Source organism: Erpetoichthys calabaricus, chromosome 2 (genome assembly GCF_900747795.2).
Source record: "Erpetoichthys calabaricus chromosome 2, fErpCal1.3, whole genome shotgun sequence".
NCBI classification, from domain to species: Eukaryota; Metazoa; Chordata; class Cladistia; order Polypteriformes; family Polypteridae; genus Erpetoichthys; species Erpetoichthys calabaricus.
The window spans coordinates 286,256,830-286,281,219 of NC_041395.2; the positions used below are offsets into that span (position 1 = coordinate 286,256,830).

General features: G+C 36.9%; 1 protein-coding gene across 1 annotated transcript in view; it reads left to right on the top strand.

Annotated features, from left to right (window-relative positions):
- lcor (ligand dependent nuclear receptor corepressor) overlaps positions 1 to 24,390 on the top strand; it is a 238,291-nt gene that overhangs the window by 205,672 nt on the left and 8,229 nt on the right. Inside the window, 2 exon segments of the mRNA XM_051922452.1 lie at positions 4,150 to 4,419; positions 23,500 to 23,596. Of these exon segments, the coding sequence (XP_051778412.1) occupies positions 4,150 to 4,419; positions 23,500 to 23,596 (367 nt within the window).

Sequence of the window (24,390 nt, forward strand, 5' to 3'; positions counted from 1 at the left end):
GCCAATGCAATAAATTCAGTAATTTTCTTAAGCAGAAACACTGGTGCGATTCATCACTGAGTCATACCATGCCAGCTGTATAGGATGGTATTATCCACGTGTCATTCAGATAAATAAGATTTCCTTAAAATGTGGCTGAACTGAAAAGCATAATAGCGCATTTCGCAGCAACGTCCGTTTTCCCAAATGTAATTGGAGCAGTTAACTGCACACATGTCGCTCTTGTAACAATGTCGGACAAGTTGCATCAGCCAGGAATGAACCACCAAAAGGATGAGCTGGCATTACATTATATATAGCTGGAAACCTATGAAAAGAACAGCTCCGCACCATCCTAGGTTCTTTTTCCAACTAGTACGGCAAAAGGCAAGCAGTCCTTTTAAGGGTATGGAGTCACCTCAAAGTAAAGAGTAGAGAATTTGTCCATTGTGACGCTTGGTGCCATCACTACACTATAAAGGCACCTTCAGATAATGAATTTGCTTATGTAAATAGAAAACATTTCCACTCTATTAATGTACTGCTCTATAGTGCACAGAAAATATGTCTGTGTGCAAGCATGCTCCTGAACAGATGTGCTATGAAGAACCTGACCCACCAAATGATCAGCCAGATCAGACAATGTTACAGCTTCGTTTGAATGTAATTAGCTGAATGTAAAAACAGCTAATCAGATGCAGCATTTATTTTTTAACCAATTCATTTCATTTGTGTTCAGCATCACATAGTACAGCCCTTGTATTCCTTAGTTCATTGGCCACATCTCTTACAGCATCCACTAATACATTTTTTGTGACTGCAGAACAGTCCATCAGCACACAGCCAGATGGCTTCCCAGTGGTTTCCGAGGCATAGGTGTGTGTGCAACCAGCACACAAAGACGTACTTGGCATAGTAGCATCATCACTGCCTGACCATCACACAGGGGGCAGTTTTTGTAATATTGTCTGAAACAGAATAAACAGGCAGTGGGCTGCGACTCCCCTTTTCACATCAACTGTAATATCTGAAATATGCCTGAATTGTCAGTATTTCATATACTCTGTACAATTTTTTGTTACAGTAATCATTTCAATACTTGTACCATGTGTTGGTGGCTACTCACTCAGACACAGATTCCGGACACATTTCATTGACTCTCGGAGCACAGAGAAGAGAAACTATAATGCTTTGCATATCTTTGCACACTCAGCTGGGGTGTGTACCATAGGACTCCAAGTTGATGGGGCAGTGTCTTGACAAGTTAGGTGGAAGGCTGCTGTACTAGCGAAAGAAGATCTATAACATTGTGATTGCATTCTCTGTGCTACATAACGTGGCACAGCTTAATAATCTTCCACACTCTGACCTTGTCGATATAGAGCCAGATGTCCCACCTACCTAATAATAATAATAATAGTTTTATTTAAAAACATCTTTCAAAATACCCAATGACACCATACATTAGTATAGAATATTAAAACATATCATTAAACAGTAGAATATGTATTCATAATAAACTCAACAACAAATAATTAAAAAGGCCTACCTACCTACGATTGTGTATTTTGCACTATAATGGTAATTTCACTCGAAGGCATATATTAATTTTTTTTTATCTGATTCCTTTGCAGCTATCTCAACTGCCACATCTCTATCTCTAGACTGCTCTGGCATGACATTTCATAATAAGGCATTTCAGATTATAGAAGCCCTTTGCAGATCAAAATCAAGAGAGCTTAGATGTACTTTCCCCACTCTTGTTTCACTTACACTTTGCCAGTGATGACCATTCCACTTCTTCACCTTTACTTTAATGTCAGACCCAACTCCAACGTATTGCTGACACAAGTGCTTAGGCCTCCAAATAAAGGTTCTTTTGCCTGCCCTAGCTTCTGAGATGAGACGAGTTTTTGCCTCTTTTATCTTATTTGACATTGTCAAGCCTTACAGGTAATTTATTTCATTATATATGTGCTAGGTTGATGGTCCATCAATGGTGGTTTAAGGGTACCAACTGGGTGGGTTTCGATGTGTGTTCACATACTCGCATATAAGACTTTGTGATTTTTAAGTTGCGTTTTCTTATTTTTGTGGCATGTGCATATTTTCAAGAACTAATCCACACAAAGTTTTACAAATGAGACCCATGGTGGTCATGCTATAAAAAAAAAAAAAGAGAGAGAGAGCAGCACATGAAGCTGTGCAGTGAAGACCAGCCATGTACCGTATATCATTGGACTTAAGGACATGTCCTACTTTGACAGACCCGGAGAATTAATCCTGTTTCATCTCAAGCAGAGGAGCCTCCCTGGAAATCTGGAACTATGTTTTTATAATTGTCAAAGGCATTGGTAAAATAGATCCAGCAGAGTCCTTTCAGCTAAATGGTGAATGGCATACTTGAGAAAACTAGGGGAAATTAAGTGGAAGTGCATTTAAGACTGAAGACAGGAAACCTTTCTTTTCAAAAGGAGTTGTGGGAATCTGGGACAAACAACCTTGTCATGTCATGTAGTTGTACCTCGAGAACCTTTAAGAAGAATCTGGATAGGATGCTAAGACATCTTGGCTACTAGCTAAAAAATTGAGCTTAATAGGCTGGCTGATGTTCTCATTTGTCAAATTACTTTTGTTCTTATGAATTTCAGTGAGACTTTGTATATTAAAGAGGTATTTGCAAAACAAAGTCAATGATACTATAGCTGCTAAAAGAGAAAACATTGTTTATCTAGAATAGGACATTAGTACAGGTTGATCACCCCTAATCCAAAATGCCCGGGACGAGAAGTATTTCAGATTTTTGATCTTTTCGGACTTTAGTGTACTTGCATATACATAATGAGATATCTTAAGAACACCTTTGAACAAGTAGCGAAATGCAGCCAAATCAGCTAAATGACAACTCACACATATAACAATTCATATCACTGAGCTGCTGTTATAACTTCTGATGTGACAATCCTATTAAACCTCAAAAGTGATAAATTTGATGTATATATTGGATGCTACTTATTTGCACTGAAGAACTCGTTTGGTTTTTCATCAGGGAACTGGCAGACAGGTCAGGGATATCTCAGCCAACGTTCACTCCATTGTGCCCGCTCAGCTGGAAGCCATGAACCGACTAATCTGACATTACATCCAGTTTTCGTATGGTGTACATGTACATACATAAACAACCTGTTTTTTTTCCAATTTAAAATGGTAATTTACAGCAGTGTTCAGATTTACTAACATAAGCGAAGCATTACTGAACTCCTTTTGCAGTAAACGGGCCCAGTGAAAATGATGCTGCTTTTATTAGCCTTAAGCAGTGACGTTCGATTAATGCACAAGTCATCTGCAAGTTTAACAGTGCCACATGGAACTTGTGAAATGCTGCTTCGTTGTTAAGTAGAGCTGTTTGTTTCACAAACGTCACACAAATGTCAAAATTGTCAATTATGTGTTGATGCTTCTTCTCACACTAAGCTTCAAGGGATTTCCCCCACTCCCATCCTGCTGCCTTTTCTGAATGAATAAATCTGTACGCATGTAATTCACATTCACTTTTTAGGCATATGCATACTTCCACACTCGAATGTAAGTTTTTAAAGGAAACCCCTGGTGTGGAATTTTCTATTTGTGGCGCTCAAAGTTTAACCTATAGTATGTAACGTGCACATTTTTGAATGAGGCTTTAACATGAACAGTTTTTGAATAACTTACTTATTTTGTAGTTGGACCAATTTACTTTACTGTTAATTGTAAAATAAAGCATTAGCTGCTCTTTGATCTTTCATTTAAAGTAAGTTTGTATGATTATCTCTTACACGAAACAATGATTATAATCACTTTTAAAATATTAACAATTTCATTTTGTTTTTATTCATTTTGTGGTGTATTTAGACCATTGTGTGTGTATGCATGTGTATTTATTTACTGTATCTATCTGTTTATGCATTTACTTAAAGGGCTTCTGTAAAAAAGCTAAATTTCTCCCCAGAGTAGATATTAGTATATTCTTTACCTAAAGGTGAAATGTTTTTGGATTAAGTATTTATTGGATTATATTATGCCTGATTAATTCTATAAATTTATATGCATGTTATTCACATAATTGGTTATACAATTATTTTCTTAGATATCTTAATTTGTATCTTAATTCTTCTTTATTTATTTTAATAGATGTCCCCAGGGTCTTTGATCCAAAAATTCCTTTAGTGGCTCGTGAGATAATGCAGCGAATGATTCGACAGTTCGCTGCGGAATATACCTCAAAAACCAGCTCTCCTCAGGACTCCATCCAGCCCAACGGCACCAAGGACCAAAGCCTGCCGAAAACATCCTCATTTGCTCCTGCAGAGAATCCTGTGCTCAGCAAGCTTCTCATGGCTGACCAAGATTCTCCTCTTGATCTTACTGTCAAAAAGGTTGAGACTGAATCTAGTGACCAAGGTAATTGAATTTCACTCATTGCTTTTGACCGTGTTATATTTAAATAAAATATTGTGCTTGCTGCAGAAGACTTGTCAACATGGCGGCTATACTTGTTGGGTTTTACTTCAGCTGACATAAATTTCAGTTCTTTCCTTAATTCATAGTTGCAAGAGGTTTCTACCCTCAGAAACGTGACTACTCAGTAATGTCCCATTCACCTGCCTGTATTATTCAGGTTTACAAAAAGAATATGTCAAAGTACTTGTGTCATGAGTTTTGTCATATGGGATTATATTTTATTTAATAGGTTTTATAATAACTTCCTTTCTTGATTGTTTCCCAATAGCTCCCTTACCAATGGAAAGAAACTGAAGAGCCTAGGGCTATCAAATTAATCAAAATTTAAAATTTGAATATTCATATTAAAAATGGAATATTTAAATGTAGGTTAACAATTATAGGTGGTACATCTAATTATACTATAACTAATTTCACATTTTTCTCCCGGTGTGTCTGTATAACATGAAATACTTGTGACTCGTGCAGTACTACTTAAAAATGCAGATAAAATAGGGCTGTGAGTTTGAATGTCACTAATCGAATATGATTTGAATTTATTTGAATAAAGTTTTTATTCAAAGGCAAGAGCAGACATTTAATTGTACACTGTGTTCTAAATTATTATGCAATTGACAACAGTATGATTTTATTAAATGTAAACATTTTACTTTATTGATGGAGGTTTTTGCTTTTATTTCTCATATTTTTAAATAAGTATCCGACACGGTGGGACGTTTGTTAGTAGGTGGTCATTATTGATGGGAAACTAATGACATTGTTCCATGTTATTAAGCAACTTGCAGTTCTCATGCAATAAGGGGAGCAATAAAGGTCTTTATGAAGGTGAAAAGAATTAAATAGTGCAATTATTGCAAAAGGCATGAAAACAGTTAACATTTTACAAAAACTGAAAGAAGATCATTGAACTGTGAAAATATATAAGTGATGCAGAGTATAGCCAAATTTGGTCAGATAACGACTTATTCAGAAATGTTTGTCATAAAAATTAATCATATTAAAAGGGTAGCTAAAAAAACGCAGGCATTTGAAATTGGAGTCTCAAGAATCAGTACCAGAAAAAGTCATTTGAGCAGTAAGTGCTTGTTCAGCAATGAATGATTTCTCATGAAGCAATCAGGTTGGAACAAAAAACCTGAAGCCACTGCCGGACCAGGACCGACATTGCTCAGCCCTGATTTAAAGGGTCTGAGTCTTAATAGCAAATAAATTAAGTTAATTAGTAGCAAAAACTAGTCACTAATTAAGAAAATGGTTAGAATGAAAACCTATAGCCAATGTGACTCTCCAGGATCAGAGTTGGCCACCCCTGTGCTAGATTGTTATATTGATTAATAATAACTTAACAGCTGTACACCTTCACAATGTAGCTTTTCATTGTACAGGTGTGCTCATAGCAGATTTTAAACACTTCTCAGGTACAATTAAAAGTATCTTAATCTGATCCGTGTTCTAGTTCTCTCTTAAACCTGAGATGCTTGGCTATTTTATGCCACTATATTCTAATAAAGGCAAATTAAAAGTAACTGTCAATTTTTTTTTCCTTTCATCATAATGCTTTAAATCCCCACTTTACTGACACTGAAATGGCTCTTTATTATACCTCTGCGAGGACATGGTATCATACAATTAGTCTCAATCTTGCATGACTGCTGGCTTGATTCATACTGCCCAAAACAGTGAGGCATCATTAAAAACACTCAGTCCACCCTTATTACATTTTTCCTGCATATGTAAAGTAGAAAAAAGGACTCAAATTTAGTTTAATCTTTCCTTGCATTCCTTGACAGCTGGCTCAACCTGCAGAATTCAACTGGTGTCCTGCATTACAAACTTATCTAATTGAGCCGCACACTATATCCGCCTTACACTAGGTGTTTTTTTTTATTTTATTATTTCTATTATTAATAACTATATCCTACACCTGTTGTAATTTGGTTTTAAAGTTTTCTCTTTGCCAGGAAACTATTAAGTTTAAGTTAGCAAAGTATAAACGCCCAAATTCATTTTGCAGAGTTTTTAAGTTGCTGTGAATATAAATATCTGCTAAATAAAAATTGTGAGGACTGAGTTCAAAAGGATAATTACAGTGCAACATTTACTACTATTAATTTGTGAGATACAAATTGTCTTGCTTATATTAAAGATAGACAGACTGTACCATCACCAGTCTTCTGGCTTTAAGGTCTAACCATATCGATATTCACTAGGGATGCTTCAGTTTATCAATCGTAGATCTAAATCGGCCAATTTCCACTACAAAAGACTTGTTTGGTGATCAGTAAATTGTCCGATCACAAAAAATATTTTTTTAGCCACTGCTTTTCTAAGCTTTGTCAATTTAGTTGCAGTGCTCCTTTATTTGAGGTATTATGGTAGTTGATCAGTGTTTTTTGACGTGAACTTCATGTAATGTAAACAAAGTTCAGGAAGACGAGGTTTGTTTTAGCAATGAGTGAAAGACGACTGGAATATTAACCTTTATGTTAAAAAAAAATGGAGTAATGAACTGAGATGAAGGAATATAAGGAGTCATCCTATGCAGTTAGACAAATGGCAAGAAAACTACTTTAATAAATTCAGACCTTTTTATTTTGTCCTTAAATTAAAACAGGTGTCATTTGAACTTGGATGGTGAGCTTGTGTTAAGTTTAGTAGCTTACATTTTTAATTGGAGAAAAGGAATAAAAATGAATTTGAAATTACTGCTTAGTAAATAAAACCATTTTTTTTTGTTAGAGAAATTGTGAAAACTAATTGTTTTAATTAAGCTTTATTTCAGATAGGTACATAATAGAAAAATGAAACAATATGGCATCTTGTAACTGTGAGAAGCATATGCATTATGAATAAATATTTTTGTACATATTAATGTATGTATTTTAAGGAAATTTTATTTTAGTATAGTCACTGAAGAATAGCCTACAGAATTTCATTTTGTTAATTAAAAATGAAGAGTTAACACCTGAGGGGTATAGTTTAATTGTAAAAATACCAAAATTAATACTTTAACACTAGACTCCCTGAAGCCTACGAAAAAAGTCGTAATTCTGGACCACCTTAACTCCCCTCACATCTCCTCATCAGCGTCTTTGTTTTGCAAATGTGTCAATCAGCAAAGGCAGCAAGCAGCCTGCTATCCCATTCCTCACAAATGCAGCTGAAGTTCTCCCAGTTCAAGTCTCTTCATCTGGGTGTGAGGTAGGTCTGGAATTGTATAGGGTAAATAATATATTGTTATTTGGAACACATGCATTTCATGTGTGTTCCATGTCTGCAATGATCTGGTTAACACTAGAATCCCTGAAGCCTATGAAAAAACTTTTAATCCCGGCCCATCTTAAATTTCTTCACATCTCTCCATCAGCGTCTTTTGTTTTGTAAATGTGTCGACCAGCACAAGTAGCAAGCAGCCTTCTGTCCCATTCTCCACCCAAATCCCCACCCCCCTAGGCAGAGCTCAACTCGGACACAAAGGCTCCTTATCTGCATGTGAGGTGCCTGGAGATGTATAGGGTAAATAATACAGTATATCATTATTTGGAACACATCCATTTCATGTGTGTTCCATGTCTACAAAGATATGAATAAGTGTAGGATGAAAAGAAATAAAATGTGAGGAAAGAAATGCTGAACACATACCTAAAGGAGAAACTTTTCCCATGTTATACTAATCATGACATGATGTGTATAATGTGTGAAGACTTTAGTCCAAATGTCAAATAAATCTGTGCACTTTTATTCAAGAATATAACCAAAGTAAAAAAAAAAATTAATTCAATTTACATGTTGCTATCAATGAGTTACAAATCCAAGCTCAAATGTCAATCGACAGAAAGTTCGTACATATTCCTGTGTGTTTCAGAGGTATAAGCTGTTGTCTTATAACTGAAAAGTTGCAGGTTCGAGTCCCGGTGCTCCCTGTTTTGAGTAGTGAGCTGCAATTTATTATTATTACTATAATATAATAAAAGCATCCATTTGATTTGAGTCTGTAACACCCGGTGTAAATTTTGGCTACTTGTAAAAGCTTTTTTTTTATTTATTTTTTATTTAGTTTTATTCGCTTAGTGACATTCATGTAGTACAACAAACTTGCCTCTCCCTCTCTGAGTTGATGTTGTTTATCTCCATTCTTTTCACAGGAGCAGCAATGACCACAGTTCGTACTGTGATTAATGCCTTCTCAGAACTATTTTTTGAACCGGCTATCAAAGATACGATGTCCTGTGACTGCTTTCAGACTGGACAAAGGCAGAACTGTAACAACAGATAGTGTCTTCACAGCACTTTTGCTGGCTAATAGACTGCTGCATCGCAACACAAGTCTGTTTGGCACCATAAAGTAAAATGGGACTTCCGCCTGCAGCTAAAGTCATTTTAGTACACAAGCAATTCGCTACGCTAGTGTTTAGATCTGGCAGTGTCATGCTGATGGTGCATGCGCCCAAAAAGAAGAAGCCTTTGATTTCAGTCTGTAACAGCCGGTGTAAAGTTTTGCTATCTATAAAAGATATCGCTGAATGGGTTTGAGCAGACACACAAATGTTGGTGAATCATGTCTGCTTGGTATCTTGTTGTCACTTGAATTTTTTCTTATTCAGTTTCATTCTTGAATAAAAGCACACTTGTTTCGTTATACTTTTGCAAACGTGTTTATTCTAAATTCCAGTAACCACTTGAATTACATCGAATCTGTCTCGGCCTTTCTCGCGCACGCACACACACATTCATACATGAAAGCATCACTATTTGAAAACGCTATGTCATTTGAACATTTTTCTTTTCTCCAGTCTTGCCTGTACTTCCACGTTATGGTGCATTATACTGGAAATGCAGACAGACTACTTACAGTACAGTACAGTAGCATAACAGACAATGCGAGGCAAGAAATGTTGAACACATAACTAAAACAAACATGCATTTTATAGTACTAATGACAAGTGAGCTGCTCTTATTGTTACTATTATAGATTAAAAACTTACATTTGATTTGAGTTTGTAACAGCTGGTATAATTTTATGGTACTAATAAAATTCAGCATTTTTTTTTTATTCAGTTTTATTCTCCTTTAGTCATATTCACAAATAAAATCTGACACTGTTAGTTTTCAGATAAAGATGTGGTATTACAGAGGTGAACTCAGATGAGGATGAGAGTTCTACATCGGAGAAAGAACAGAAACCCACAAGAAAAGTCCAGTCACACTTAAGAACAATGCAGCTGCGCCACACGTAAAGGTGAAAGATGGCACTGTTTGGAAAATTACATTGAAATGCTAGAAAAATTTTTTGCAGCCCCAACTGGAAGAAATGGATGTGGTGGATGCCTTGTTTCAACAGGATGGAGCAACAGCTCATACGGCGTGGAGATCCATGCAAGGTTTGCGGGAGATGTTTCCGGGGAAGCTGACCTCCCTGCACGGCAATGTCTGGTGGTCTTCACATTCGCCTCATCTCGCTCTGTGCAATTTCTTCTTGTGGGGCTATCTGAAGTTGAAGGTATATACACACCAACCTCAAAACCTTGAAGCCCTCAAGGAAGGTATTTGCAACAAAATCGCCACTGTTCCCCTTGAAATGGCCAAAAGATTCATGATAGCGTTCAGAAATCATCTCGAAGAATGTATCGCTAATGATGGCCACCACCTTGAAGACATCATTTTTAAAACACAGGAAAAAATCTATTTTGTATACCCTTTCTTGTGTCATAATGAAATTTATTTTAACTTGTAGCATTTTTATAGAATAAACGTTTGAAATATGATACTTCTTTTTGGCTCACCCTGTACCATAAATGTATACCAGCTGTTACAGAATAAAATCAAATGTGTGTTTTTATTCTATAATACTAACAATAAGAGCAGCTCACTACTCAAAACAATAAATGCAGGAAGGACACGGAATTCTTACTGCCGCACCACTGAAGCTGTCCTTGCACTTTAAGTGAAAGTGTTTATTTGATATTACATGATACAGTTCATGTCTGCATTTGGTCATTTATTACTAAAACATGAAAAAGTTTGTTTTAACGATGTGTTTACATAGATTGTTGTAGAAACAGAACACACATTCCCTATAGAACTCTAGGTACCTAACTCCCAGATAATCAAGGCTTGAGCTGGGAGAATCTTTTTGCACTTTCTGCGGCGGTTGGAGGTGGTATAGCAGGCTGCTTGTGTTGATCGACGCATCTGCAACACAAAAGATGCTGACGGAGAGGTGTGAAGTAACACAAGGCCAACATTAGTGTGTGTAGAAAGCAAACAATCTTTTGTTTATATTTGAATGTCAGATTTTGCCTTTCAAATTAGTTTACTTTTTTTTTTTAAACAGAAATTTAATAACTATGAATAATAACTAAAATTATTATTATAATAATAACTGTGAATAATAACTTTTGATCTTCACAGAACTCCCATGTCTTTTACATGTTTCATGAATGAATTAGCTGAATGTAATCAAGTTTTTCATTGCAGTGTTATTTAGGTGTTTTCTCCATGATAATTTGTTTAGCAAATGGTTTTGTTTACAGCAGTTAAGAAAAATTTGGTAAACGTTAAGTTGGAGTATTTTTCAGGAAACTATTAACAAATAACACTTAACAATTTTTAAAAGAACAAAACATGAAGCATATGTAGTAGTCTGTGCAAGAACTATGGGTGTCAGCCTCTTGGCTTTATCACATAAATAAATTAATCAAATCATATTGTACATATATGTATGGTGTGCATTGATTTGATAATTTTTGAATGAATAGAAAAAGTGATCATTTACTTATTTGGTTTGAATAATAACCTGCGCCTTACTCTTTTCTGGAAAGTTATGCTGTATTGATGATGGTGGTTATTCTTGTTGTAGCTTTCTTTTAATTTTTAAATCATGTTAGAATAGGAAGAACACAGTCAGTCAAGAATACAATTAACAAAACATTCCGAACATTTTTGTTTAAAATTGAAATAAATTAAGATAAATCTAACTCTCCTACCCAGCCCAGTTCAGAAAGCAATTTAAAATGTATTAGGTAGTTCCTTTTGTATACTGAGACAGCAATGAGATAAGGAAAGACTCTGTACAGTATCTTTATTTCAGAACAGCATTAAGTGAGTTATTGTCAAATTTCTAAAAGGCTTTGGACCATTCCTGACAGTGAAAATGGTTTTGTTTTGTAGCTTTAGATAATAAATCAATTTCTCATCTGCAGATGTATAGTGTGGATTAGGATTTTATTGGTTTTATTGTTAATAATTCCAGAATATTTTTATGTGCAGTCAAACATTTAAATTTGATGTACAAATAACACCCCATCATCTATTACAAAGAACTGCATGATTTTAGCTCTTTTGACATTGACTCTCCAGCCCTGTCTGTATGTATGGTTTTTAAAACAACCTGGTTTACTCATTGCCAGATTTCTAGCTACTGAATTTCATGCTGTTTGAAGCCGTCCTAAAGTTACAATTTTTTTTTTTTTTTTTTAGAAAAAAATAATTGGGCAATGCATTAATTCAGTCATAAAGATATGGGTATATCATTTTATCTAACAATAACTAAAAACTTTTCCTCACTATATTTTAAATTAAAATAGCAAGAATTGTCATTAATATAAATATATGCCCCAAAACTAGGCCATATCAGATACAAACCCAACAACCAAACTTTTTTTTTTTTTTTAATGCTTTAAACTCAGACTTCGCTCTGTCCATTTCCTGCAACTTTGATTTCATAAATTCTTCATACTAAACTCAGTTTACATTTTCTGCACGCAAAATGAAGAGCAGACGTTACAAATATTCTGAAAAATAATCTGGAGAAAATTGTTTTATTTATAAATTACTATACCATAACTTGCAAAATTCATTCAGATTTTTACCAAACAAAATGCACTTTGAATGTTTTTGTTATTGCCATACGTGTTAGAATGAGCTTCTAAACATAAAATGATATATATACAGTGTGTAAATATATGTAAATATTATTAAATATTCATATCCAAAAAAATGACTACATTATGAACATACTTAACTGAAGCATATGTACTATATATCTAAATGGTGGCCAGGAATTGCTCTTCCAGTATATGTACAGCACATCTTGTGAAGAAAGTATGTTGTGAAATTAAATTACAGCACAATAAAGTTGCAATCTCAGTTTTTACCAAAAAAAGTACATTGATTATTAAGTGTTGTTCTAATCACTGCATAGACAGCATAAAATGCATGCCTATATGGCTAAGTACAAAAAAGACTGTTTCACCGCCTTAATTGTTGCAAAATTCAGAAATATCTTTCCAAAAATAAGTTCAAAACATTTTGATTTGTAATTTCTCTGGTAGTGGAATAAGATCAGGAATGCTTGAAATGATCAGAATAATACCCTGGTAAGAATGAATAATGCATAGCAGACTTCAGCAAAAGTGTAAAGAAAAAAGCACAAAAAAAACAAAACCTTGTTTAATAAAATATATGCCAAACCCAGTTTCACACCCCAATTATAAAAGTGGTTCTAAAAAACTTATTTACAATAAAAAATTTTATGAACTTAATGATGATATGTGACACTGTATAGAACAATTTCAGTCTAAATGCGCATACATTGGCAGTTTGCAGCTTTCACACTGCCATGGTGTCCTTAGTAACATATCCTCACCCTCCCTCAGTGGCTGTTTGTAATGGGTGGGTGGATATGTGTGTCTGTGTCTTGTCTGTATATATGTATTTGTTTATAAATGTTTGTGTATGTAAGTAGAGATGCACATATTGTTATATGTATAAATACACAAATTATTTATAACAGTATTATGAGCTGTTAAGTAATTTGGAACACATACACATGGGTATACAATATGGAGGGAAAAAAAGCATCACCACCCCTTTCAAATTGGCAGTATATTGAAAAGAAAGCAGTACAAACTCACCTACTCTATAGATAGATAGATAGATAGATACTTTATTAATCCCAATGGGAAATTCACATTCTTCAGCAGCAGCATACTGATACAATAAATAATATTAAATTAAAGAATGATAATAATACAGGTGAAAAAACAGACAATAACTATGTATAATGTTAAATATTAACGTTTACCCCCCCTGGTGGAATTAAAGAGTCGCATAGTTTGGGGGAGGATCGATCTCCTCAATCTGTCTGTGGAGCAGGACAGTGACAGCAGTCTGTCACTGAAGCTGCTCTTCTGTCTGGAGATGACATTATTTAGTGGATGCAGTGGATTCTCCATAATTGATAGGAGCCTGCTGAGCGCCCTTCACTCTGCCACAGATGTTAAACTGTCCAGCTCCATGCCAACAATAGAGCCTGCCTTCCTCACCAGTTTGTCCAGGCGTGAGGCGTCTTTCCTCTTAATGCTGCCTCCCCAGCACACCACTGCGTAGAAGAGGGCGCTCGCCACAACTGTTTGATAGAACATCTGCAGCATCTTATTGCAGATGTTGAAGGAAGCCAGCCTTCTAAGGAAGTATAACCGGCTTTGTCCTTTCTTGCACAGCGCATCAGTATTGGCAGTCCAGTCTAATTTATCATCCAGCTGCACTCCCAGATATTTATAGGTCTGTACCATCTGCACACAGTCACCTTTGATGATCACTGGGTCTATGAGGGGTCTGGGCCTCCTAAAATCCACCACCAGCTCCTTGGTTTTGCTGGTGTTCAGGTGTAGGTGGTTTGAGTCGGACCATTTAACAAAGTCATTGATTAGGTCCCTATACTCCTTCTCCAGCCCATTCCTGATACAGCCCACGATAGCAGTGTCATCAGCGAACTTTTGCACATGGCAGGACTCCGAGTTGTATTGGAAGTCTGATGTATATAGGCTGAACAGGACCGGAGAAAGTACAGTCCCTTGTGGCGCTCCTGTGTAGCTGACCACAATGTCAGACGTGCAGTTCCCAAGACGCACATACTGAGGTCTGTCTTTAAGATAGTCCACGATCCATGCCACTAGGTATGAATCTAATCCCATCTCTGTCAGCTTGTCCCTAAGGAGCAGAGGTTGGATTGTGTTGAAGGCGCTAGAGAAGTCTAGAAACATAATTCTTACAGCACCACTGCCTCTGTCCAAGTGAGAGAGGGATCGATGTAGCATATAGATGATGGCATCTTCCACTCCCACCTTCTCCTGATATGCAAACTGCAGAGGGTCAAGGGCGTGTTGAACCTGTGGCCTAAGGTGGTGAAGCAGCAGCCTCTCCATGGTCTTCATCACATGTGATGTCAGAGCAACAGGCCGAAAGTCATTCAGCTCACTAGGACGTGATACCTTTGGGACTGGGGTGATACAAGATGTTTTCCAAAGCCTCGGGACTCTCCCCTGTTCCAGGCTCAGGTTGAAGATGTGCTGTAGAGGACCCCCCAGCTCCGATGCACAGACCTTCAGCAGTCGTGGCGATACTCCATCTGGACCCGCTGCTTTGCTGGCACGAAGTCTCCTCAGCTCTCTGCTCACTTGCGCTGTTGTAATTATGGGTGGGGATGTCTTTCCTATGCTGGTATCAGCAGAAGGATGTGTGGAGGGTGCAGTACTCTGAAGAAAGCAAGATAAAAAAAGAAAAAAAATCACTTGCATTATATGAAAAACTCCTTAACTTACCCCCGACCCCTTAACCTTGCCCCTGTGCAGTGCAAATTGACAACATACTAGAATAATACATGACAAATAAAAATCTTGCCAAAAGTACATTAAAAGAAAAAAGTTATCCTCACCCTAATCACCATTTAATATATATATATATATATATATATATATATATATATATATATATATATTCTTGCAAATAGCATTCCACTCAAAAGGCTGTGGCAGATATTTGAAGATTTGTCTGTTTCTCTCAGTGGAATTTAGTAAATTTAGCCAAGGAATCACTTTTGTTTCCCTTTCAATATCTCTAGGTCAGTAGGTATTGTAGCACAAAGATAAGCAATAACTTGAGCCTGGACAATTTGTGGATACAGTTGGGGAAAAAAAAATGTTTCTGATTTACAAGTAGGCAATCCAATAGATGGGGTAAGTAAAGGAAGACCTTGAAGCATTCACTTTCAAATTGCCTTATGATATACTGTGCATGACATGGGAAGACAAACGTGATAATGCTTAAGAGCTGAAACATCCCTCTGTTATTACTGGATAAAATCCTGCCTGTCAAATTAACCTTTTTGAAGTTACATGCTCATAAATGAGATGAGGGAGAAGTAGGATGTGATGCTGATGTTTGTCCTTCTTTGCAAAGAAATAAACATCAAAGAAGGTCTATAGACACATATAATATAGCATTTTAATGACAAAAAACACAAGAGTAACACTTCGTAAACAAACAATGTCCAGTAATTTTATATAAAAAAGTTAATGTGACATGCTGACAGCTATGAATAAAAGGGACAGAGTTTAGAGACTTAAGCTAAAGTAACCTTTAAGGAAAATAGAAGTTCATATCTCTTAGACAGTGATCTTACTTTGGTCATTTAGACTAAGTAATACTTTTATTATTATTAGGACAGAAATATACCTCAGAATATTACACATATTACAAGTAATTATTGTAGAGGAAGACAATGAATCATCTTCATGACTATTTTTGTGTAGAAGGGGTAATTTATAATATGCCTTGAAACCTAATGGAAAGATCTAAAAGCAATACTGTAATAAGCAAAGTTGGCTTAACCAACAACATTTTAAAACTCAAAATGGATTTGTAGTCGTTACATAATAAAAGTTTGCAGTCGGGGTCCTAGAGGGTAAAGGAAGCATCCCCAATTGATGCAATTTAAATACGGAGTATAATAGCAAATCTACAACAGTAAACAACACTGTTCAGAAAATTTAAGGGATCACTTAATCATCAGTGTAACACCAAGTCAGTTATGCTTCAGTGATATCAATCGGTCCAGTTAAGAGGCATAAGAGATTATGAATCAACTTCATCTGTTTTGGTGCAAATGAAAGTGATAACAGGTGCACTGGAGAGGCAACAACGAAAATGAAACACAGTGTAAGCCATGTGGAAAGAACCACACAGGAAAGAACACATACCAAAGAGGCTTCTAGAGGCACGCCATCCTGAGATTCATGTAAAGGCATATAATCAAATGACGACTTGCCCAATGCCAATACTGTTATACTGTTACCTCTGGCTCTCGTTCACCCTGCTAATACTAATGTGTCAACTGTGATTGAGGAAAATGTATTTGTTAATGAAAAAAGAGCTTGCACACAGACACTTGCTAGATTTTGTTATTGCCAGTTTTATCCCTTTACAAATTGCTAAAGAAACAGATTTGTGCAGCTTTTAAAGCGCAATCAAATGCACTCAGTCATGCACTTGTAGTGTCACGCATTTGTTACAGCAGATGAAGTGACGTGGGGATTAATTGCTTTTAATACAGTGTCCTACACAGTCCCGATAAAGGTATGGAAGCTTCGCATTCATTCTTTGATTGTAATGAGCACATCTACACATTGTTTGTCCACATATCCATCCATTTTGTAACTGGTGGATTCAGTTCAGGGTTTCGGGTGACACACCTTGCATGCGTCCACTTACACTTATGGGCACTGTGGCAGTGACAAAACAGTTATAGCAATTAAGACTTCAATCACTGAAGCGTATGATTTTTTTTCATTGTCCCTGACCTCCTAATATTTTCCTGACATATGCCAAGAAGCTTGTAGCTTATTATCACGGTGCTAAAAGCCCGCTTTTGTGTTATAAATGTGTGGTTTAGCAGAACACAGCCTGCTACACCCCCCACCCCCCATTCAGTCAGATGAAGGCATCACCCTGATGCAATCCTCACAGTTCAAGTCTGGGTTGAAGTGTTTTTCTGGAGATATGTTTGTGAGGAATTATATAGGTAATGAAATACCATGATTTGAAAGACATATTTCATGTGTGTTCTATTTCTACAACAATATGTGTAAATATAGAACGAAAGAGGAAATGCAAGGCAAGAAATATTGAACACACAGCTTAAACAGAAAATGCTGACATGTTGCTCAAGCCCAACTATCATCAGTTGGTACAAAGCAAAAGACATTCACATACGTGTGTGTTTGTGCATTTCATTTGTTGTCACACTGGTAACACTCTGCTCTATCATGGATCTGTGCAAATGGCACTGTGGATAAGCTGCTGCTTACCAACCTTGAGGCAATAGGTTTGAATCCTGCGCCATCTCTGCATTTAGCACTTTGAGTAGTGAGCTGCTGTTATTATTATTATCATATAATAAAAATATATATTTGATGCGAGTCTGTGTACATTTATGGTATTTGTTAAAGATGTTACTTTTCCTAGCACACAGACATTTACATCAACATGTCATTTAACAATTTATTTTATTCAATTTTATTTTTGAATTCATGAATAAAACTGAATTTGAGCAATTTTTTCATTCAATTTTATTCTTGAATAAAACTGAATTTGAATGATTTTTTTACTCAGTTTTATTCTTGGTGTGAATGTCCATATGCAAGGAAAAGTAACATTTTCCATAGACACTGCGGTGTATGTTTGCTCAGCAAGACACCAAGAAGAAATGGTTGAGCTTCGTCTGTGTGTCTGCTTTTATCCCTTCAATGCTAACATTTACAAGTACTATAAATTTACACAGGATGTTGCAGGCTCACATCAAATGTGTGTTTTTATTATATGATGCTAGAAATCTGTTATATTCTTGAATAAAAGCATACTTGTTACATTTTTTGTGAAAGTGTTTATTGAATACTTGGGCTTCAGTCTTCACACATCCTATACTTCAGTCAAAATTGTGTTTATTACTATGACATATGAAAACATTTTCTGTTTTAGCTGTGTGTTTAGTATTTCTTGTCTTGCATTCCCTCTTTCATTCTATATTTACACAGATCGTTGTAGACACGGAACACACATGAAATGTATGTATTTCAAATCACAATATTTCATTACCTATATAATTCCTTACAAATGCATTGCCAGGTAAACACTTCAACACAGACTTCAGCTGTGAAGATTTCAGCAGGGCAATGCCTTCATCTGACTGAATGGTGGGTGGAAGGGTGTAGCAGGCTGCTACATGTAAATTGAATTTTTTTTTTTCTTTGGCTATATTCTTGAATAAAAGCGCATATTTATTTAATGTTTGGACTAAAATCTTTACACATTATATACTTCACGTCATTATTAGCATAACATGGAAAAAGTTTCTATTTTAGGTATGTGTTCAACATTTCTTACCTTGCATTTCGTGTCATCCTACACTTACACAGATCTTTGTAGACATGGAACACACATGTAATATATGTATTCCAAAAAAACTAAGTATTATTTACCCTATACAACTCCAGGCACCTCACACCACAATAAAGATACTTGAGCTGGGAGAACTTTAGCTCAGTCTTGGGGTGGGATAGCAAGTTGTGATATAGCAGGTCTGTGGCCAGTTTTTAAATAATTGCCGCACTTGCAGCTTAAAGAGGGGTGCATGGTAGTGTTGCCGCAGCAGTTCCCAGGCGTGATGCGGGCATGGGCGTTTCCGCCCTGAAGTACACAGATGTGGGATCGACCATGTCTATAATTGATGCCAGGAGCTGCAAATCGCTGCACTTGTGCCACATTGCCATTATAGATTGAATAAAAGAACAGAGGTTAAGAATGAGAAGAGGAAGGCTGGAAGCCATTAGAGCCAGTGCAGGAGCGAGTGAGAGTAGACTCATTTATTGATGTAGGCAGCTGTTATGAGAGCCCCTGAGGAGGAGTGTTAGGCCAACACTTATGGGGGTCAGAAAAAAGCGGTCGCTCCAGCTGAGCAATTTGGAGGAGTGACCGGCAGAGTGGACAACTCGCCGTGGAAGGCAGCGGCAGTCAGGGAGACTTGGGAGAGTTGAGACCCAGCGTGAGTGCCTTGGCCGTTGGCTGTTAGGGAACCCAAGTCTCGGTCCGGCTGGAGCTCTACGGAGCCAGGAGTCGGAAGGCTACCAGACCAGAGTAGAAGGTAGCTGCACCTGCAGGTAGGGCGACTCCTCTGTTGCAGGGCCCGAATAATAATAATAAAAATTCTTTGCATTTATATAGTGCTTTTCTCACTACTCAAAGCGCTCAGCAATTGCAGGTTATGGGCCTTGCTCAAGGGCCCAACAGAGCAGAGTCCCTTTTGGCATTTTGCGTGATTCGAACTGGCAACCTTCCGATTGCCAGTGCAGATCTCTAGCCTCAGAGCCACCACTCCACCTTATATTATATTCGGATGGGAGAAGCAGGGGAGCCGCCAGCAAAAAAAAGAATGCACCGGGTTTTTAAAGAAGGGACTGCTTCCAGCCAGTATTTTAACCTTGTATTTAAATGGAATTGTTTATTGGTGTTTTAACCTTTACTTGTTGTTTTAATGGATTATTTATGCATTGATGTTTTGAGCAGTGCACTTTATCTGTACACTGTTTTGGTTTTGTTTTATTGAATAAAAGCATTTTTGCACTTTACACCTTCCCCTTGCTTTGTATGGTGTCCTCATTGTCCAGTTCATCCAGTTACATTACTGATGGTATTGGGTTGAGAGGCTCCCAGAAGAGTGGTGGGAGCATGGAGCAGAACCCGCATCATAACATAGGCTGCTTGTTGCTTGTGCGGACTGACACATTTGCAAAATAAAACACTCTGATGGAGAGGCGTTAAGGAATTTAAGGTGGCTCTTGATTGAGTTTTTTTGTAGGCTTCAGAGATTCTAGTTTTAATCAGTATTTTTCAGATGCTGGAGAAAAACAATCAGAGAATAAATTTAAAATATGCACGTAGATAAATCTAATAATCACTGTTCAATTTATGTTCAACAATCACTACATGTGGTTTGGCTCATTAGTGTAAAATTAGTATAATAGTTTAGAGGTACAGTATATTCTGTGCATATTCATATGTTAAGCAAGATAAAAATCTGATTTTGACTGACTAATTTTTATTTTTAGTTGAATAAAACATATTTACTTTTTCTCTTCTAAAATTTATAAAACTAGACTAAAACTAACATTAACTAAAATGACAGAAATGTGACTTAAACTAAAATGTAATTTAGTCAGAAGACTAACACTAAAACTAAATCAAAATGTGTTGTCAAAATTAACAATGAGTAATTGGAATCCCGGCCAGGATGTGATAATGGACTTCACATGTTGGTGGGTGTCTCCTTATTCTGCAAAGTTGAAATAGGATAAGGGAGGGGAGTGCCAAGTTTATAAGGGCAGCATTGTGGCTCATAGTTTTTGTGGACTGTCCCTGGATTTTAACCTTGTTGTTTTTAATGGAATATATTTATTACTACTTTTAACCTTCACATTCACACTGTTCATGGATTAAATTATTTATTGAAGAATTGGTGCACTGTGCTGTTCATGTTTTTTAGGAATAATTTTAAATAAAATTATTGACTCGCTTTTGCACCCACCCCTTGGCTGGATGTTTGTGTCCTCATTTCCCTGGCTCATCTCTGTTACGGTTATCGATGGTGGCTGGTTCAAGAGGCATAGAAGAGCATCATTCCAGTAGCAGGACTGTTATCTGTTCCTTTGTGTGATGAACAACAGGAGGAGCACTGCCAGAACCCTACAAAATGACCTCTAGCTGGCTACTGGTGTGCATGTTTCTGACCAAACTGTCAAAAACAGACTCCATGAGGGTAGCATGAGTGTCTGACATACTCTAGTGGAACCTGTGCTCACAGCCCATCACTGTGCAGCCCAATTGGCATTCGACAGAGAATGCCGCAATTGGCAGCTCTACCTTAGGCACCCTGTTCTTTTCACAGATGAGAGCAGGTTCATACTGAGCATGTGTAACAGGTGAAAGAGTCTGGAGACTTTGTGATGAATGTTATGCAGCCTGCAACATCATCCAGCATGACCAATTTGGCAGTGGGTCAGAGTCTGGAGTGGCATATCCTTGGAGGGTCACACAGAACCGAACTTGCTAGGCAACAATGCCCTGACTGCTAATGAATTCCTTAGGGCCATTGTGAAAACTTGTGCTGATGCAGTGGGCTTTGGGTTCCTCCTGGTGCAGGACAATGCCCAGCTTCATGTACCTAGAGTGTGTAGGCAGTTCCTAGATGATGAAGACATTGATGGTGTTGACTGGCCCATACAGCCCCCAACTCTCCTCATGTAATGGCCCATCCACTGGTATCTTCTCCATGCTCTTGAGACTGTGCTGGGAGACACAGCAAACCTTCTTGTGAGAGCATTTATGGATGTACCATCCTGGAGGAACTGGACTGACTGTGCAACCTTATTTGGCTGCAGGTACCACTTTATGCTACCAGTAGTGACAAGGACACAAGCAAAACTGGAGAAGAATCAGTCAGGAATGATAAAGAGAGCAGTTGTCTGTGGCCACTAACTCCAAAACCATTATCTTTTGGGGCATGTTTTGTTGTTGCCTGTCTTGTGTACCTGTGTCACTTTCATTTGTACCAAAGCAGGTAAAGTTGATTCATAATCACTTATGCTTCCTAGCGGGACAGATTGATATCCCTGAAGCTTAATTGACTTGGTGTTAGACTGTGATGATTAAGTGTTCCCTTAATGATTTGAGCAGTATAGTTAGAAATACAGCATTACATATTGCAACTGTAAGGCCAGTAATCTATTCTAAAATATGTCTTCAGTTTGTTCTTTGTTACCCAGGTTGATGGAGTATTATAGGGTTTAGTGAGTTGTTAACACCCAACCCCAACAGTCCAAACTCCCATACGGCAGAAGGATTCCATTTAACATGGTTTTTCAGAGACCCCCTATGCTTTTGCCAGTGCCCTATTTTTTTCAATTCCTAGCTTCCTAGAAGTAAGCAATCATCATTATATTTCCAGTTGGGAATTCACTTAGGCCATTGATGGGCTGTACGTTTATATGCAGACCTTAAATTTTCAGCTAGGTTGGAGGTATTGGAGCAACTTCAAAACTGCACTCCCTGATTGTTCAAGTTAAGCCTGCAGAGCTTACTCTTTTATCCCCTAACTAGTCATTTAGCCTGTTACAATAATGGGCGCTAGACTTGCTGAACTGACCGTTGTTCGTGGGCTGCCGCCATGTATTTTGTGTCTTTAATTTTCTGTGACAGTAATACTGTCTTGTACGTCCGTAATATACCTTTAATTTTCTCTGGTGGTAATACAGGCGTGCTCATCTGTAATATGCTTTTAATCTCCTCTGACAGTAATACTGGCTTGTATGTGGCTGTAATATGCATCACTGTATTGTGTACCTTTAATTTCCTCTCGCAGTAATACTGGTTTTTATTTCCGTAAAACGCCTCTAACTTTCTCTGACAGTAATATCGCGCATCGCACCTTGCCCCACGCATGCGCACTTCACCAGAAGACACACACACACGGACACCTGGACGCACAAAGGGATTTCATTAAAGAGGATGATAGGCATTTTCAATTTTTTTTCCAGCTGACATTAAATCCTGAAGTGAGAGATTCTGTGAAAGCTTTTACTTCTCAAAAAATTTGAAACCTCTCCACCAGTTTCTATATTTATTAATGGTTATGGAGGAACCTGTAGCAGTCAATACATAAATCTTTCTCAATCTTTGAATTGCCTTGTTGTTTAGATTTAACAACCTTTATTAAAAGTATAGATGGTAACATTTGGTGACCTCATCGTCGGCGACAAGCTGATGGAAGGGAAAGGGGAAAAAAAAATAAGTGTTGTTTTTTGTGGGGGGCAAGAAATTTTGCATTCAGTCCATCAAGCCTGTTTGTTTAGCTAATAGCAATGCTGTTCCATTGACTCATACAGATTCTTCTTAAAAGTTGTCAAGGTTTCTGTTTCAACTACATGTCTTCAGAGTTTGTTCTAGAACTCTTTGCTTCCTGGCTTCCTGTCCTTAATTTTAAATGCAGTTCCCCATAGTTTCCACTGATGCCTTTTCACCCTTAAGCTGAAAGAATGTTGCTGGATCTACTTTTTCAATGCCTTTGAGTATTTTAAATAATAATCTAGAATATATCTTTATATATTCTTTATGATTTTTAACTTGCAGACGGTGTTCTTGATTTGTCCACAAAAAGAAGTCCAAGCACTGGTTGCACATTTTCAAATACTCCTCCCAATTATTCATCAGCTTTTCTGGGAAAAGGGTAAGAACCATATCTGTTTATTTGTGTACATATCTTTTCATCCCTCTTTACACTAGTACAGTAGATGAACAGATCTATAACTATTTGTTTTTAAAGGATTATGAGCTGTTATTTTAGTAATCATTTTATGTTTGTTAGCCCTTAGTCAGTAGTATTTGGAAAGTGACAGGTCATTACTTTATTAAAATAAAAAAAACATCTGTCAGATTCTGCCTTAAAAACATGGATAGGCAGATTGGCCTAGTTGCTAGGATTTTGAGCTTTAAACAGCAAGTCTCCCTCTTACTCACTGGCCCTGGGCAATTCACTAAACTTACCTGTTTTCCAGCTCCAAAATACACATTATTATGTTTTATTTCATTCTGTCTGTTACCTGTTATTAGATGCAACTGAGAAGGCAAATTTCATGTTTTCTTGTGTAAACATGACTAAATAAAGAAACCTAAACCTAACAATAAGTCCTGCCCTTTACGTTGCGTTAGGTTTCAGATTTGCAAATAATGAATCATTATAGTGAACTGAAACCACTTAAGAGTATGATCCTAGAAAAGAATAGAAAAGATGAAGGCATCACAAATGTGTGTATGCTGCTAGTAATTATTTTCTTCCTGCAAAACTTACTTTTTCAATCTGTTTTTTCTTGGTGCCATAAGTTATTTTGGAGAAGAATTTTTTAGTGAATATTGTACCCTTTTATTTTAGTGAATATAGCTCAGCATTTTTTAAAGGAATATTTCCCTCATAAACGATACAAAATCGTTAACTATTCCATGTTCTTTATAGAATTTCAGATA